The sequence below is a fragment of the Neopsephotus bourkii genome, unplaced genomic scaffold (genome assembly GCF_033783945.1).
Source record: "Neopsephotus bourkii isolate Nb327-2 ecotype Australia unplaced genomic scaffold, CSIRO-AGI_Nbou_v1 NB_1707, whole genome shotgun sequence".
Lineage (NCBI taxonomy): Eukaryota > Metazoa > Chordata > Aves > Psittaciformes > Psittacidae > Neopsephotus > Neopsephotus bourkii.
The window spans coordinates 5,794,475-5,809,140 of NW_026902181.1; the positions used below are offsets into that span (position 1 = coordinate 5,794,475).

At 39.2% G+C, this 14,666-nt stretch overlaps 3 protein-coding genes across 8 annotated transcripts in view; 2 read left to right on the plus strand and 1 right to left on the minus strand.

Moving 5' to 3' along the window:
• The window catches only part of TDRD9 (tudor domain containing 9), a 75,892-nt gene extending 75,282 nt beyond the window's left edge, over nt 1-610 (minus strand). For all 4 annotated transcript variants that reach the window (XR_009728918.1, XM_061376282.1, XM_061376281.1 and 1 more), the window contains exon 1: nt 459-610. Coding sequence is in view for 3 of the 4 variants with exons in the window: in XM_061376282.1 (XP_061232266.1) it covers nt 459-601 (143 nt within the window). In the remaining variant the exon portion in view is untranslated. The remainder of the gene's footprint in view (nt 1-458) is intronic.
• PPP1R13B (protein phosphatase 1 regulatory subunit 13B) overlaps nt 1-14,666 on the plus strand; it is a 326,672-nt gene that overhangs the window by 233,460 nt on the left and 78,546 nt on the right. The window contains exon 1 of one of the 2 annotated variants that reach the window (XM_061376288.1): nt 4,825-4,945. The exons of the other annotated variant lie outside the window; for it this stretch is intronic. The gene's annotated coding sequence lies outside the window, so the exon portion shown is untranslated. Of the gene's footprint in view, nt 1-4,824; nt 4,946-14,666 lie in introns of those variants that run through there. 2 annotated transcript variants of the gene reach the window in all.
• On the plus strand, nt 1,255-4,913 carry ATP5MJ (ATP synthase membrane subunit j). Of its 2 annotated transcripts, none has more exons than XM_061376351.1 (4): nt 1,255-1,399; nt 2,311-2,434; nt 3,842-3,862; nt 4,712-4,913. In XM_061376351.1, exons 2-4 carry the CDS (start codon nt 2,311-2,313, stop codon nt 4,735-4,737), a joined length of 171 nt encoding a protein of 56 aa, XP_061232335.1. In that variant the 5' UTR covers nt 1,255-1,399; the 3' UTR covers nt 4,738-4,913. The 2 variants fall into 2 exon arrangements, with proteins under 2 accessions (XP_061232335.1, XP_061232336.1); XM_061376352.1 differs by lacking the exon at nt 1,255-1,399 and adding an exon at nt 1,768-1,862.

Here is a 14,666-nt window from a genome sequence, read left to right on the forward strand (position 1 = left end):
GGCTGTTGTGTTACCTGCTCAGGCTTTTGAATGGAAAAAGCTATCTGTCTAATCAAAGACAAAAGATTTGCCTCTGCCTAGGCAGACCAGGCTCGATCAATCATGCTAATTTCTCTTATGTTACTTAGTAGATGTCAACGGCTTAGTGTTCAGCTGGGTTCAAGAACCTCTTGCCAAACCCTAAGTATAACAGAAATGTTACTGGCTTTATTTAACAACTACAAACATTATTGAGGATGTTAAGCTGGAATATGACAACCCACCATCCAGGCCCACATGGAGTGGGCGAGGCACCAGAGCCAGTCCAGACCATGGAAAAACACCCTGCACACCCGGGCCCACAAACATGCTTTCCAGGGAAGGGAGGCCACACGTACCTTCACAGACAACCCTTCATTCCAAGCATAAGGAGCATCTCTCTGGCTGCTAAAATCAGCAGCCCAGTACTCCACACTTACCCTACAGCTGCTAATGGCTCCTGCATAGCAAGAGGGGCACGGGAGTGACTGGGCAGCGTGCCGCCCAATAACTCGACGGCAGTCACAGTTTTGCCTATGGCGAACCAGTCATTAATCTGCTCCTCGGTCAGTTTACGCAACATGGCGACGACACACACCTAGTCTTCCACACCTCACGCGAACCCTCTTTCCCGCCCTCAGCCAGGCCCCGCCCCGTGACTGAAAGGGCCGGTTCCGCTGCTGAGGGGGGGAAGAGGCGGAGAAGGGAGGAGCGTATCGCTCCTGCGCTGGTAAGGGACTGTCGCTTTTCCCAGCCACGCGAGCCGGTGGGTGGACGGTTTCCCGCTCACACCCACGGAACAGCGGCCGTGAGGTGCTCTGGAACCCCAGTCGCTCTGTACTTTTCGTCGCCTGGAGGCAATGGTTCACAGGCACGTAGATGTCTCAGCCCTTCTAAACCTGACCCGGCGGGTGCTGCCCGGTCCTCCAGGACAAGCATTCTCTAAGTGACACGCTACACGAAGACTCGCTTCAAGCTCATCCCAGCATTGTCCTTGCACGGGGCTCCTAGTGCATTTCCTTCGCGGGGGGGCGGAAGTAAGGCGCTAAGAAGGGCCTATGAGACTGCGCACCGGTCTGTGCAGCGATATGAGCTCTGTGAGGGCTGGGCAAGGACCTAGAGCGGTTGAGGGGGCGCGGGGACGTGGCAGGAGTCGGGTGTTGAGGAGCATGAGGTTCGGGCGGATGCAGGTAGAAGCCGGGATATCGAGGGCGCTCTCGTCCTCCGCAGAGGTAGGGGGCGCTCCGCGGCAGCGGTGCCTGTCGCGATCCAACGCCTTTGCTGGGTGATGCGTCCTTTCCCAGCATCCCCCGCGGCCGTAGCGGAAGCAGCTTGTGCTCGGTGACCTTCTCTGGCTTTCGGCTCGCTTCCCGCTGTAACGGTGCGTCTCGGCTGATCCGCTGCAGGCGGGCATCGCGGTGGTTGTCTGGGGGAGGCAGTTGTGGGTCAGCCTGGGAAAGGAGATATGGGGGGAGGAGAGATCAGCGGAGCTCGAGCCCTGCCGTTACTCCCTCCCCCCTCCATGGGCCTGGGGGTCAGGCCACGGGCGGGCAGCAAGTCCCCTGGGCTGCCCTGGGGTTATGGTGGTAGATCAGTGAGAAAGCGAATTCAGCGTTCTTCCGGTTAGATTTGAAAGTAGGCCTGGACGACATTGCACCCATCCATGTCTTGGGGAGAGGTTTCTGCCAGGTTTTAGCAGGGTGCTAATGGGAAATAGCATTTACTTGGTGTTTTGTAGTGGTAAGAAAACCCTTCCTTTTTATTCAGTCTCCTTGTTTTTAGCAAAATGACTGCTACTCTGGCCCTGGTAATCTGAAACTAAAAGTATTGGAAGCTCTGGGGAGGTGCAGTGTTCTTTATAGTATTGGTGAAAGCACAATACTGTTTCAGGAAATCTCTCCACAATAATAAATTTGATAGAGTTTAAATCCAAACAATTACAATAAATGTGGGGGTTTTTATAATTATGCATTAATTACCATGAAGGTGCTTTAATGCTTTAACAAGCACTTAGATTTTGCAGTTGTATTGACACTGGCTACCCTTGCCTCCTTTTATCAGCTGTAGTTTAATATTTCTTATTGTCTTAGCTCATAAATTGTGACCTTAACTCTGAATTTTTACTGCTGTGCTTTGGAGTAAGTACTTCTGCATGTTTGGGAATATTTATTTATTTATTTTAACATGTAAACTGCTGTTGGTATGAATCAGGAGTGTGTATATACATTAGAAGTACAGCAGGTAAGAGGCCAGTTGCAAAACTCACCATGGCAAAACTCTTACAATTTTCAGATGATGCAGAACATGATTCCAAAGTCATTGAAAGGCATGAAATTCTACTTTACTACGGTGTATCAAGAAATATGGGTTGGTGTAGCATTAACAGCTTATGCCTATTACAAAATTTCATATGGTGGTAAGTTACATGTTATAGTTTTCATTAGCTGTTACTTTATACATAAGGTTTGTAAATTAGAATATCCTTAACAATTAGAAATCACTTATTGAAAATACCTAGCAAACAAATTAACACTCTTACTTAAGTCCACATCTTTGCCATAAAAGTTCAGTTAGTTTAGAATGGTGTCCAGATTATGAATCAGCATAAGTTTCTCAGAGCAAAAGGGTACAAGAGATCACAGTGTCTTGAAGGTCCTGTTGTTCAATTTAGGCTTTGTTGAAAAAATTCTAAGCCAAACCGTTTACTAGCTGTGACTAACAATGAAATGTTAGAGATTGTAGACAGGCTTGACAGGGAGAGGAAGCCCTTGCTGTGGGAGCAGGTGAGTGATGTTACTTCAGCATTTCTCTAGCTTTGTCCAAATAATTTGTAGCATGTCCAAAGCTGTTCACTGCATTTTCAAGTTTAAATAAAAGTAGTTGAACATGCAGAGAGAAAAAAAAAACAAGCTTAAATTTTGCTTTAACTTACTTAATTTGAAAGAAAATTCAATATTGACAGATTTTTCAAGTTTGTGTTCATGTCATGCTACTTTTCTTTATGACTTAGATAATAGATGTGATGGTGTAGGGTTTTGGGGGCCAAAACCTTGATATGGTGCAACTGTATGCTAAGCATTATTTTAAAGTAAAAATAGCTGTAGCCTTTTGTGCAGTTTGGAGAACAGCTTTGCAAATAATATGTATATTTATAGAAGAGTATGTAGTAGAATAATTTAGATTGGTCGGCATCTTTTGAGCTCACCTGCTCCAAACCACTGCTTAAAGTAGTTAAATCAAAGGTAGGTGAGGTTGTTCATGGCCATTAATTTGAATTTCAAATTAATGTATCCAAGGGCGGAGATTGAATAATCTCTTATGACAGTCTTCCTCATGAGGAATTGTTTTCATCTATTTTTGTCTGATTGCTGTGAATCAGTATTTTAGGAGAACAATTACAATGGCAATGTAAAATAAACTATTTTACTCATAGAGGAAGATTGTAAAGCAAACTGTATTCTTACCACTTCAGTTTACATCTGTATGTTATGTCTGTGTATATCCATATATTATGTAAAAGAGTAGCATTACGTATATGTTTCTTTTAAATTAAAGTAGGAAGTAAGATCTTGAGGGCTGCAATTTCTAAATGCATGGAGCCTAGGTTAATTAAAAACAAACAACTTTTAAAAAATCAATATCAAGTTTAGTGTCTTTTAAAGTGAAATGTATCATGGAAAATGTTGTACACATGTTGTACACTTGTTAGAGCTTGTTCAAGCTAAATCATAAGTAGTATAATTAAGTTCATCTGAAAAAAAAACCCACTTTTTAAAACTGTCATTGTTCAGCTTTTTTGCTTTTTTTTTGCTTTTTTTTCCAGGAAAAAAAGCAGTGGCAGATAGTGAGTATTAAATATCTAATACCCTGTTCTATTTTTTAAATGAGTGCTGTAAGAATTAACTTAGCATATTTTGTTTGTTGTTTAACTTACAGATTTAGAAAATGTTTAGAGATTACTTCAAAATACGTAGCTTTAGTTGTATTGGTGGTTTTATAACCTAGAAACATCTTTGAGCTTGCACAGATGCTATGTCTTGTCTTAAACTGTCCTTTGCATAGGTTTTAGGGGTAGAATGATGGGGCGGGGGAGGAATTATTTAAAATAATAGTAAAAAACATTTAGTGGAATGGTGTAAATGGACACGATCTCAAGAGTCACTGCTGCTTTAGCTGTCAAGAAACTAAGAAGTTTAAACTTGTATTTTGAATGCGTATTTTTATATTTTCTGTAATATAGTATTTAGATATTTATGGACAGTTTCTTCTGACATCACACTGGAATTCAGTTTTCCATGAACTGCTGTATCTCAGTTAACATTCTGAGCCATAATAGATAGCCCATTTGCTTCCAGTTGAATTTGTATATGCAAACATTATTTACATTTTTAAATGTGCAATTAGTGAAAATAGTGCCCAGTCAAGTTAAGGATAATAGCATAAATAAACCTCAGTTTAGAAGGAGCCCTTTACTGCCTATAATAGTGCTTTAAAACTTGCAAAGGAGGATTTTTAGTATTGGCCAAGTTTATATATATAGTTTGAGGGTTTTATTGATACAGAATCTGCCAGTTTGACAAGAACCTGCCAGTTGTTATGCTCAGATGTTAGTTTTCTCTTCTAGGTTCTGAACTATGTTCCTGAGTTGATTTGCTCTACTGTTTGAACAGTCTAAATCGTGTCTTTGTTTCAGAATCCTCTGGTGCTGGCCATCATTAAAGACCTCTTCTCTTCTTGGGAGTATGGATGTGTTGGTTCGTCATCTTTCCTGTAAATGAAGCAAGTTATAACCATAGGGAAGTTAATTCTAAAACTGTCCCTGATCCATCTGCTGTAATTAGAGACAGAAAAAAAATCCATTGAGCAACAAGGAATTAAACATGTTGGACAAAGTATCTTGGAGTGTATTGTTAACCTCATTTTTAGAGTAAGCATTTTTTGTTTTCTACAGGTCTTCCAAGTTCCATGTTAAATTTTTTCAGTAGTACTTTGAAAAAGACCGAATTTTTGTTTTCCTAATGATACCTTTTTTTTTTTGGCTAGGACTTTTGAAATTTACTTACTCCATTTACTTTTAAAATGTAAATGGTATGCCAGGTGTGAGGACATAATTCTCAGCTTTTTGTCAACTTGTGGTGCAATAATTTAGGGTAAAAAAGAAAAAAGTTCTCTTTTAAAACCTCGTATTTCTTGGGGAGTTCTTAGTTCTACAAGGTTTAAAAGTAAAAACTGTATTGTAATTAAAACACAATGCAAAATGTTTACTGAGGTTTTTAAAAAGTACATTATTGGCAACTATCATTTCTTGTCTTTCATATTCAGTTAGAGGTAAGGAATTACTCTGAAAGGCCCTTCCATTAGCCACAAATTTTGCAATGGAGTAAGTAATAATGTGCCGTATGGTATGAAAAATTAATGTTATATGGGCCCTCATCTGCCATTTGAGCTTATGAAATGATCAGTATTAAAAAGGAATGATGAAATCATGCAGTGTGGCAGCAGTTAACATGAGCATAAACAAACTTTAACTGACTGGAAAAAGTTTCCCTTTTTCCTGAAAATTCAGAAGTAATATATGTATTAATAGGATGGGTCATTAGTGCATTTTGCAGATAGCTGTTAAAGTAACTCCATAGCTAATATCATATTTTGGAGACTCTATGAACTTACACTATCCTACAAAAATCAGTTTTCAAAATGGCACATACTGAATTCTGTACCAAGGACACACAGTGTATAAAATCAAAACTGGACTTCATATCATGTTTTGTTTAAATTTAGCCTAATCTGCTTTTGAGAAGATTAAGAGATTTAAGTCATTTTAATGACTTAATGCTTACGTACATCTTTTTAACTACTTCACTGAAACATCTTAAGTCTTTCAGCTTGATTAAAGTTTTGCCTTTCAATCTCTCTGACTGCAGTATCTGGCAGTAACTTAAATATTTGGTACTTGAATACGTAGGAGCTTGATATCCTTACCAGCTGATGGTAAACATTCCAAATGCCTTATTGCATGTAATTTCTTCAAAATGTATACCTCTGCTTAATAGCTATATCTACTAGGAGTAAAATTGCCAGTCATTTATCTGAAAGCTTTTTTAAAAAAGGTGGGTATAGTGTTACTCAATCTGAAAAGAATAGGCAACATTGATCTTTCATGCATTCTTGGCATTTCTTCCACTTTCTACAGTTTTCCTTGTAGTTGCATCTTCCCTTGATACATGTTAGCTGGTTCATCACTTTTCATCATTTCTATATATGTTTTTCAGTGTGTCCTCAGCAAAGAAGAATGAATGAGAAATAGAAAGTTTTTTATATATATATTCTATTTTTTTTTTTTTTACATATAACTAAAACCATCAGGAAGAAAGGAACAGAGAATAAAAACTAGAATAAAATGGAGCTTCAAATGAGCAGATGCTAGGCCAGTGGTGATTACAGGGTGGGTCAGAGTTGTGGTGTAGTTAATAAGCAGTTAAGATTGAAAATTTATGGCAGGTAAGGAGCTATACCTGCATTTATAATGCAAATTTATGATCACTAAGTTATGGTTCCTAAGATACTACACATGCTTCAAATGACCTGCTTTAGCAATTTACAATTACAGAGCTGAGCGAAAACAAGCTAGGGAAAAACATTAATCACTGCAGGATTTGTTTCAACTTAGGTAGAACCTATCACACTGGGACTGAGCTATATGAACATTCTGTCTCATCTCCTAAAAGTTAATTGAAAAGCAAGTGGAGCTTCTGCTAACCTGCCCTGGGAGCACAGTTAACTACACTTTTAGGTAAACTTAAGCTGCTTCAACTTTTAATGCTTCTTGGTATTTGACTTGCTTGATTTTCAGTAGGGAGAAAAAGTACATATGGGCAGCAATATCTGAGTTATGAAAATTGCAGTTTTTACTGAAATAATGCTACCTGCAACTGGTTGTTCTTCCACTAGTGCATCTAGGTCAGAAATTTCAGTGAAAGTTGCTGAATGCTCCTTCCTGTTTGTGATAATTAACATGCAAATATTTTCAACAAATATGGGAAGTAAATATAGTGCTTCTATTTAAATAGAGTTTTCTTCTTTTATTGTTTGGGATTTTTTGCCACTTGAGTAGGGTACAGGAGGAAATTAACTTTCAGTGCCTTGACTCAGAAGCAGAAATTAACACAAAGATGATATATAACAGCTATAGTACTGTTTATATACTTTCTGCTCCTCTTTGCTGAAGCACACTATACAGTATAAAAGACAACAGAAGACAGTTAGCTAAGGTATCATAACTGCCATTTTTTTACTTTATGGTGATGTGTAAAAGGAGTGACCAGTTTTCTTTGCAGCACTAGGATCTGGGGTGTAGCCATAGGTAGAGAAGCATTGTAAAGGAGTACCCTTGAAGTAAATGCTTTTACATGCCTTTTTTTCCTAATTTAGCTAAGGTGATTTCTAAAGCTAACGTAGAAAGGTTTTCTTGTTCCAGGTGAGTGTGTTATCTAGACAAGCTTCAGCTCCTGAACAAAACCCATTTTCTATGCAAATAACTAAGATCAGCACTTTAATCCATGGAGGTAAAATTCATCATGATTCATAGTTAAACACTGGTGGGGGAAATGCTTACTGCTCATTGGCAGATCATGTCATTTCCATTTAGCTGCTGCCTCTTTACATTGCTGACAATTCTAAAACAGGATTACGTTTAAACTTTGTGTAGTAAAATAGTTCAGCAACTCCATTTTTCTTTTGTTGCCTGTGATAAGGCATCAGCAATGACAGAAACCTGACTGTTCACTGCCTTCATAATGTTAGTGGAACAACTGTAGTGGTTGAAAAGCCTTATTCAATTACTGCAGCACCACCTTGAGCAAGTTTTGCTGTGGCACTGCCTTTTGTTTGTTTGCTTAATTTTTTTATTTTTAATCAGTACAGAATATGAAAGCTTGGAGCAGGGAGCTGTATTGATAATGACAATGCTAATGCATGTGGTCTTTTTACAGCATAAGTACTTCTGTACTTGTCTTTCCATGCTGTATCTTACTTATGGCCAGGATTTCAGACTCTGGAACACTGAGATTTCTAGAACATTTTCAGGTGGTGTCCTACAATTAGGAATTTCAGAGTATCCCCTGCATGCTAATAAAGTATTATGGAAAGCAGCAAAACAGAGCCAAGGAAACATTAGTCACAGGGCCCAGCCTACGCAATCTCTTTAATGGCTAACTTGGAAAAAACCCCAAATGTGTATTCATGTTAACTGACAGGATGAGTTAAGTTGCAAGAAATGATCTAAAATAACTAAATCAGCTGAACTAGTCTCCTATTTATCTGAATCATGATAGCAAACCACTGTTTGTAGTACAAATACAACCTGATACGTAGCTTGTATGTGTATTGTACTTTAGTCCCCAAGGAAGGAAAACTATCAGGTGCTTGTTAGACACAGGTGATTATATGTGACATCATCACCAGATGGCTGAAATGAAACTAACTGAGGAAATCAACACTTGAGATCTCTATTGTTTCATTCACGGAAATCTGTAAACTACTAGGAAGGAAAGAATAGTAAGACGGAGATTCCCTGAGGCATTAAATATGTTGGTTAACAATTTGGTAAATGGAGGAACAAGAAGTAACGAGACAGTGCTTGAACAGCAGAATCTTTGTACTATAATTCCATAACCTTTAGCAACTGACATTCAGCAGCTAATACTCTCTTGACTTTAAGAATATAAGGTCATGTGACTCTGAGTTTGCAATTTATGAAGAACTCATAAACAAGAAATTCCTGTACTCTACCCCACTGCTGCAGGCAAACTATTTGGGAACAATTACTCTCCCCTAACCGAAAATGAACTGACCCCACAAGGACGGATTATTTGGGAGTTTTAATGAAATTCTGCTAAGGGTACTATGATGTCTTTGGTTGTGGCTTAACAGCATGAGTACTCTAGCAGCTACAGCAGCTTGTGAAGTTTCCACCCTTATACCACAGTGCCTTGCTCCTCACAGTTGTGCTGATACGACTGTTTGTGAATTGGATCAGGCAATTTTTCATAATTTTGAATCTTTCTTCCCCTCTGAAATAACAAGCATTCAGGGTTTGTTTTGGGATTGTTTGTGTGTTTTTTTTTTTTTTATTATTTATTTGGATCCATCTCTTGATCCCATTTACAGAGAAAGCTTCTTTATAACTTGCATTACAGCGCAGCAGCTTTTTTTTTTTTTCTTTCCTTTGTCAGAAAAGGGGCAGAAGAATGAGAATTTCTGGCTTCCCATTCACTCATGCAGCTTTACTAAGTCATTGTGTCCCTTACAATTATTTAATGGAAGTTTCTTCCTCATAGCCAGCTACACACACGATCAAAATACTGTCTCTCCCATGAGAACTGTCATCACTGTCAACAGTCAGAGGAATAAAAGACTGCAGAACTCCACCCTATATACAAATCAGGAATGTCAGCCTGTGTTTCAGAAAAAAGGCAGAACCTTGGTTGCTCCCTCTCTGACAGCATATTGCTTTCTCAAGTTTATAGTATCAGTTAATTGGGACAAACGAGCACACAAGTAAGGAAGAGGGAGAATAATTATACCACCACAATATCCTAATGCTCAATGCTTGCTTGCAGGAAGAGTGCTTTTAGTAATAAAGGATAAATTTGGTGGTGGTTCTTCAAATTATTGGTTGTCATCAAATGAAAATACACTGAATTATTATGACCTTCAAAAAACCTAAAGTAACTTTTTAATTGACATGGCCTTTAACTACTTTATATCATCACAATAACTTCAGGTAACTGCTGGAACAGACAAATGAGATTTCTTTAGAGCTAATGAAGTGTGTTTGCTAGGAAATGATAATAGGGATTATGTGGGTGGTAGAACTAACAGCAGTATACTGAATGAATCCATCTGTGATGACTACTGCCTACACAAATTTTTCCTGCAGTGTCGGTTGTAGTCTTCATTTCTTCTTTTAACCTGTTTTGTTTAGCATGCTTTTGATAATACCAAGAATTCCTGCAATTAAGGGGGAGTTCTTCAGGCATGAAATAGAAACTGTTGTGAGCTATTTCATATGGAATGCTATATAAACAAGCAAAATGGCAACAGTTAAATTGAATATAACCAGAGTATTACAGGAGGTAAAAGGGTGGATTATTAAAATGGATTAGGATGTGAACAGGCATTTGATACAGAACCAGGAATCCAGAGAAGGATACCCTTTGATACCCTTTTTGGGTGGGGGTCTACTCAAAAGCATTTCAGTTTTTTTAATTAACTGTTATTTATCTTGAGGATATATATGTATCAGTCTCAAGCTATACTTTTTTGCAGCACTGTTCTTTACTCTTGATGTTTCAGGTATATCTGTACAGAAAAATAGCTTTGTTTAAATTCTCTTAAATCTAACATTACAATCTTTCCTTGTACTCCCTATGTTATATCGGACATATCATACCACGTAGAGCTTGAGAAGAAAATTATTCTGGTCCCAGTTAGGACATCAAAACACTTTAATTAGGAAAAATTAAATACTGCATTTATTTCAGTAAGATAGGAATTGGAGTCATACCAGTTTTAACAAAGGCTCTGACTCTTGTTTCAGTAAACACCGAGATATACTTTTCAACATACTTTGGTTTAGTTAATTCTTTTGGAGTAATGCAACTAGAAAAGGAATCCTGCCAAAAATGTTTTTACTTTGCTTTCAAATTATGTATTCTTATTAATACTAACCAGAACACCTCTTTAAATTCAAGCTACTATATTAAACATATACTCGGGCCTGTCTAGGACAGAAAAGGCAAGGAAAGGAAAATTCTGCAGAATTTTCACATAGCAAGTGGAAGAAAAAGAGAAAAGATGTAAGTTACTTTACCTTATGCCGTAGCTTGTCCATTTATAGAATAGAAATACTGGTTCTGAATTTGAGACATAAGCAATAGACAAACCTTTAAGGAGCGTTGAATCATCCCCAAGCAAGTAGGCTGTTATTGTGTGTACTCCTCCATGATGAACACACTCCTTTCCACTCTGTCATATCTTCTGAGCCTCAGCTGCATGTTATGGTATCTTCTTTGAATTAATCAACCTAAAATATTCTAAACACATACCAGTGATACTTTTTTACTGTCACTTTCTAGGGCTTTTTATGGAATAATTTTCAGTAGGGTTCCATAAATGCGTTATACATAGAATCATAGAAGAGTTAGGGTTGGAAAAGACCTTAAGATCATCTAGTTAAGATCATCAACTTGTCCAGGCGGGCCTTGAGTATCTCCAACGTAGGAGACTTCACAACCTCCCTGGGCAACCTATTCCAGTTCCTCACCACCCTTACAGGAATGAATTTCCTCCTTATATCCAATCTAAACTTCCCCTGCTTAATTTTTAACCCATTACCCTTGTCCTGTCACTACAGTCCCTAATGAAGAGCCCGTCCCCAGCATCCCTATAGGCCCCCTTCAGATATTGGAAGGCTGCTATGAGATCTCCACGCAGCCTTCTCTTCTCCAGGCTGAACAGCCCCAAGTTTCTCAGCCGATATTCATACGGGAGGTGCTCCAGTCCCCTGATCATCCTCGTGGCCCTCCTCTGGACTTGTTCCAACAGTTCCATGTCCTTTTTATGTTGAGGACACCAGAACTGCACACAATACTCCAGGTGAGGTCTCACAAGAGCAGAGGGGCGGGATCACCTCCTTCGACCTGCTGGTCACGCTCATTTTGATGCAGCCCAGGATACAGTTGGCTTTGTGGGCTGCAAGCACACTGAAGCCAGCTCATGTTCATTTTCTCATCGACCAGCACCCCCAAGTCCTTCTCCGCAGGGCTGCTCTGAATCTCTTCTCTGCCCAGCCTGTAGCTGTGTCTGGGATTGCTCCGACCCAGGTGTAGGGCCTTACACTTGGCATGGTTAAACTTCATGAGGTTGGCATCAGCCCACCTCACAAGCGTGTCAGGGTCCTTCTGGATGGCATTCCTTCCCTTCAGTGTATCAACTGAACCACACAGCTTGGTGTTACAAGCAAACTTGCTGAGGGCGCACTCAATCCCACTGTCCATGTTAGCGGTGAAGATGTTAAACAAGACTGGTCCCAACACTGATCCCTGAGGGACACCACTCCTTACTGGTCTCCAGCTGGACATTGAGCCACTGACCACAACTCTTTGTGTGTGGCCATCCAGCCAGTTCTTTATCCACTGAGTGGTCCACCTATCAAACTGATGTCTCTTCAATTCAGAGACAAGGATGTCGTGTGGGACAGTGTCGAGCGCTTTACACAAGTCCAGGTAGATGACATCAGCTGCTCTACCCCTGGCCATCAGTTCTGTAGCCCCATCATAGAAGGCCACCAAATTGGTCAGGGAGGATTTCCCCTTAGTGAAGCCATGCTGGCTGTCACCGAGTACCTTTTTGTTTTTCATGTGCCTTAGCATGCATTCCAGGAGGATCTGCTCCAAGATTTTGCCAGGCACAGGGATGAGACTGACTGGTCTATAATTCCCTGGGTCATCCATTTTTCCCGTCTTGAAAATGGGGGTTATATTTCCCTTTTTCCAGTCCTTGGGAACTTCACCTGACTGCCATGATTTTTCAAATATGATGAACAGTGGCTTAGCAACTTCATTTGCCAGCTCCTTCAGGACCCGTGGACGGATTCCTTCAGGACCCATGGACTTGTGTGCGTTCAGATTTTTAAGATGGTCTCGAACCAGATTCTCTCCTACAGTGGGCCCAAGTTCTTCCTTCTCATAGTCCCCGCGTCTGTCTTCCAAGACTTGAGTGGTGTGGTCAAAGCCTTTGCCAGTGAAGACCGAGGCAAAGAAGTAATTCAGAACCTAAGCCTTCACCAAATCTTGCACCTTACTATTGACATCCTTTTGTTTATGCAGCTGAGAATTGCAGTAAACCCTGTCATAGGATCACAACAGTAAAAACATTCAGAAATATGTTTCTGTAAGATTACAAACTAAGGCACTTAAGAGGCAAAATCACCTTGTCTCATTACTGTTCTCAGGACTAAGCATCATTACCTGGAAAAGGAATATTTATACATTTAGAAAGGATGAACCTTAAGCTTCAGTAAGGCACAAAAGCCCCATAATTTTAAATGTCTCAGATTACATCTGCTCTTATTGATTAAAACAGTATCTGTGACAGGAACACCCCAATTCATAATAAATGGCACACACCTGTATAGAAGCCAGCACCTATATAGAAGCCAGCTATGCTCTATCAATTTTGGTAACTGGAAAGCCCCGAAAGGGATCACTTAAGGTGTTAAAGTTTTTTTTTAATATATATGTGAGATATATATGTATAGCACAGAAATATTTCCATAGAGTCGTATCTTAAATTATAACCATTACCTGTTTCACAACTGTAATGATGTATTTAAACACATTCAATAGTCTTATTGTAATTTTTAAGGAAACTTACCTTGTGTATTCTGATCTCTAAAATCTGATGAGTACAGATAAATACAGCAACCTGGTCTAGTGGAAGGTATCCCTGCCCATGGCAGGGGGGTTGGAACTAGATGATCTATTTCTAAGGTCCCTTCCAACCCAAACCATTCTATCATTCTGAGTCTATAATACACACACAAAACAAGGTAAATGTTATTTCCAGGATTGTAGTCCTAGTAGTATAAATAGTAAGTATAAACAGATTTTTAAGATAAAAAGACATTTAATTTGGTTTATAATTTCTTTCTCCTACTATATATATGAGCATTCTTCCCATGAAGACATGTTTTTCCTCCAAGCCTCCTTTGCACATCACTTTTTCTCAGTAATTGCTGAAAAACGTTCTCCAGTATATCCCAGGTTTCAGAATTCAGCAGAGGATTTGCCTAATCTCCCCTTCCAAGCTGCAGTCCTTTGAGTTCACCCATTGCGAGCTACAACAGCAGGAAGCATAAGCATTATATCTTCTGCATGTTTTTTTCCTATTACATCTACTTACCTCAAGTAAGCTAACCAAGAAAAAGACATATTCTAGAAGAAGATACACATATCCAATTAGGAATTACTGGGTTTGGATATGGAAATAATACAAATCTGCATCTGATCCAGCAGTAAACATAAGAAAGCAGACTGTTTTCAATAATAATAAGTAAAGTAGTTGCTCGTTTTAAACAAGGAATTGATGATTATAGAAAATTTGAAGATTAGTTCCCTACCATTTTTGCAGTGTGGGGTAAAATCTAATCATGCATCACACAATTCTGCACTAGGCCTTTAGCTGAGAGGAAATAACTGAAATCAGTTCAGACAGAAGCTGTTAAAAACACTTGAGTACTTTATTCACTAAATAATGGCTGAGATACCGGAGAACAAGTTTAGATTTATAGTAACAAATTAAATGGCTGGACTCTATCTTAAATACGACTCATCCTTCTTCCCCTCAAACTTTAGCCAAGTGGTACACCCAAAATGAAGTGGCCTGTAAAAAACAAGTAAAGAGTGAAGGGTTGACTTGTTACTCAATCTCCTCACTATTTAATGTTTCAAGTAATAACCCATCATCTAGTCATGTTTCAGTATGCCCCCCACTCATGGGCATACTGAAAATTTACAGTAAGATGATTTTTGTAAAGAAACATCTTGAGAGCCAAAATAGTTACAAGCCTAAAGATACAAGCAGAG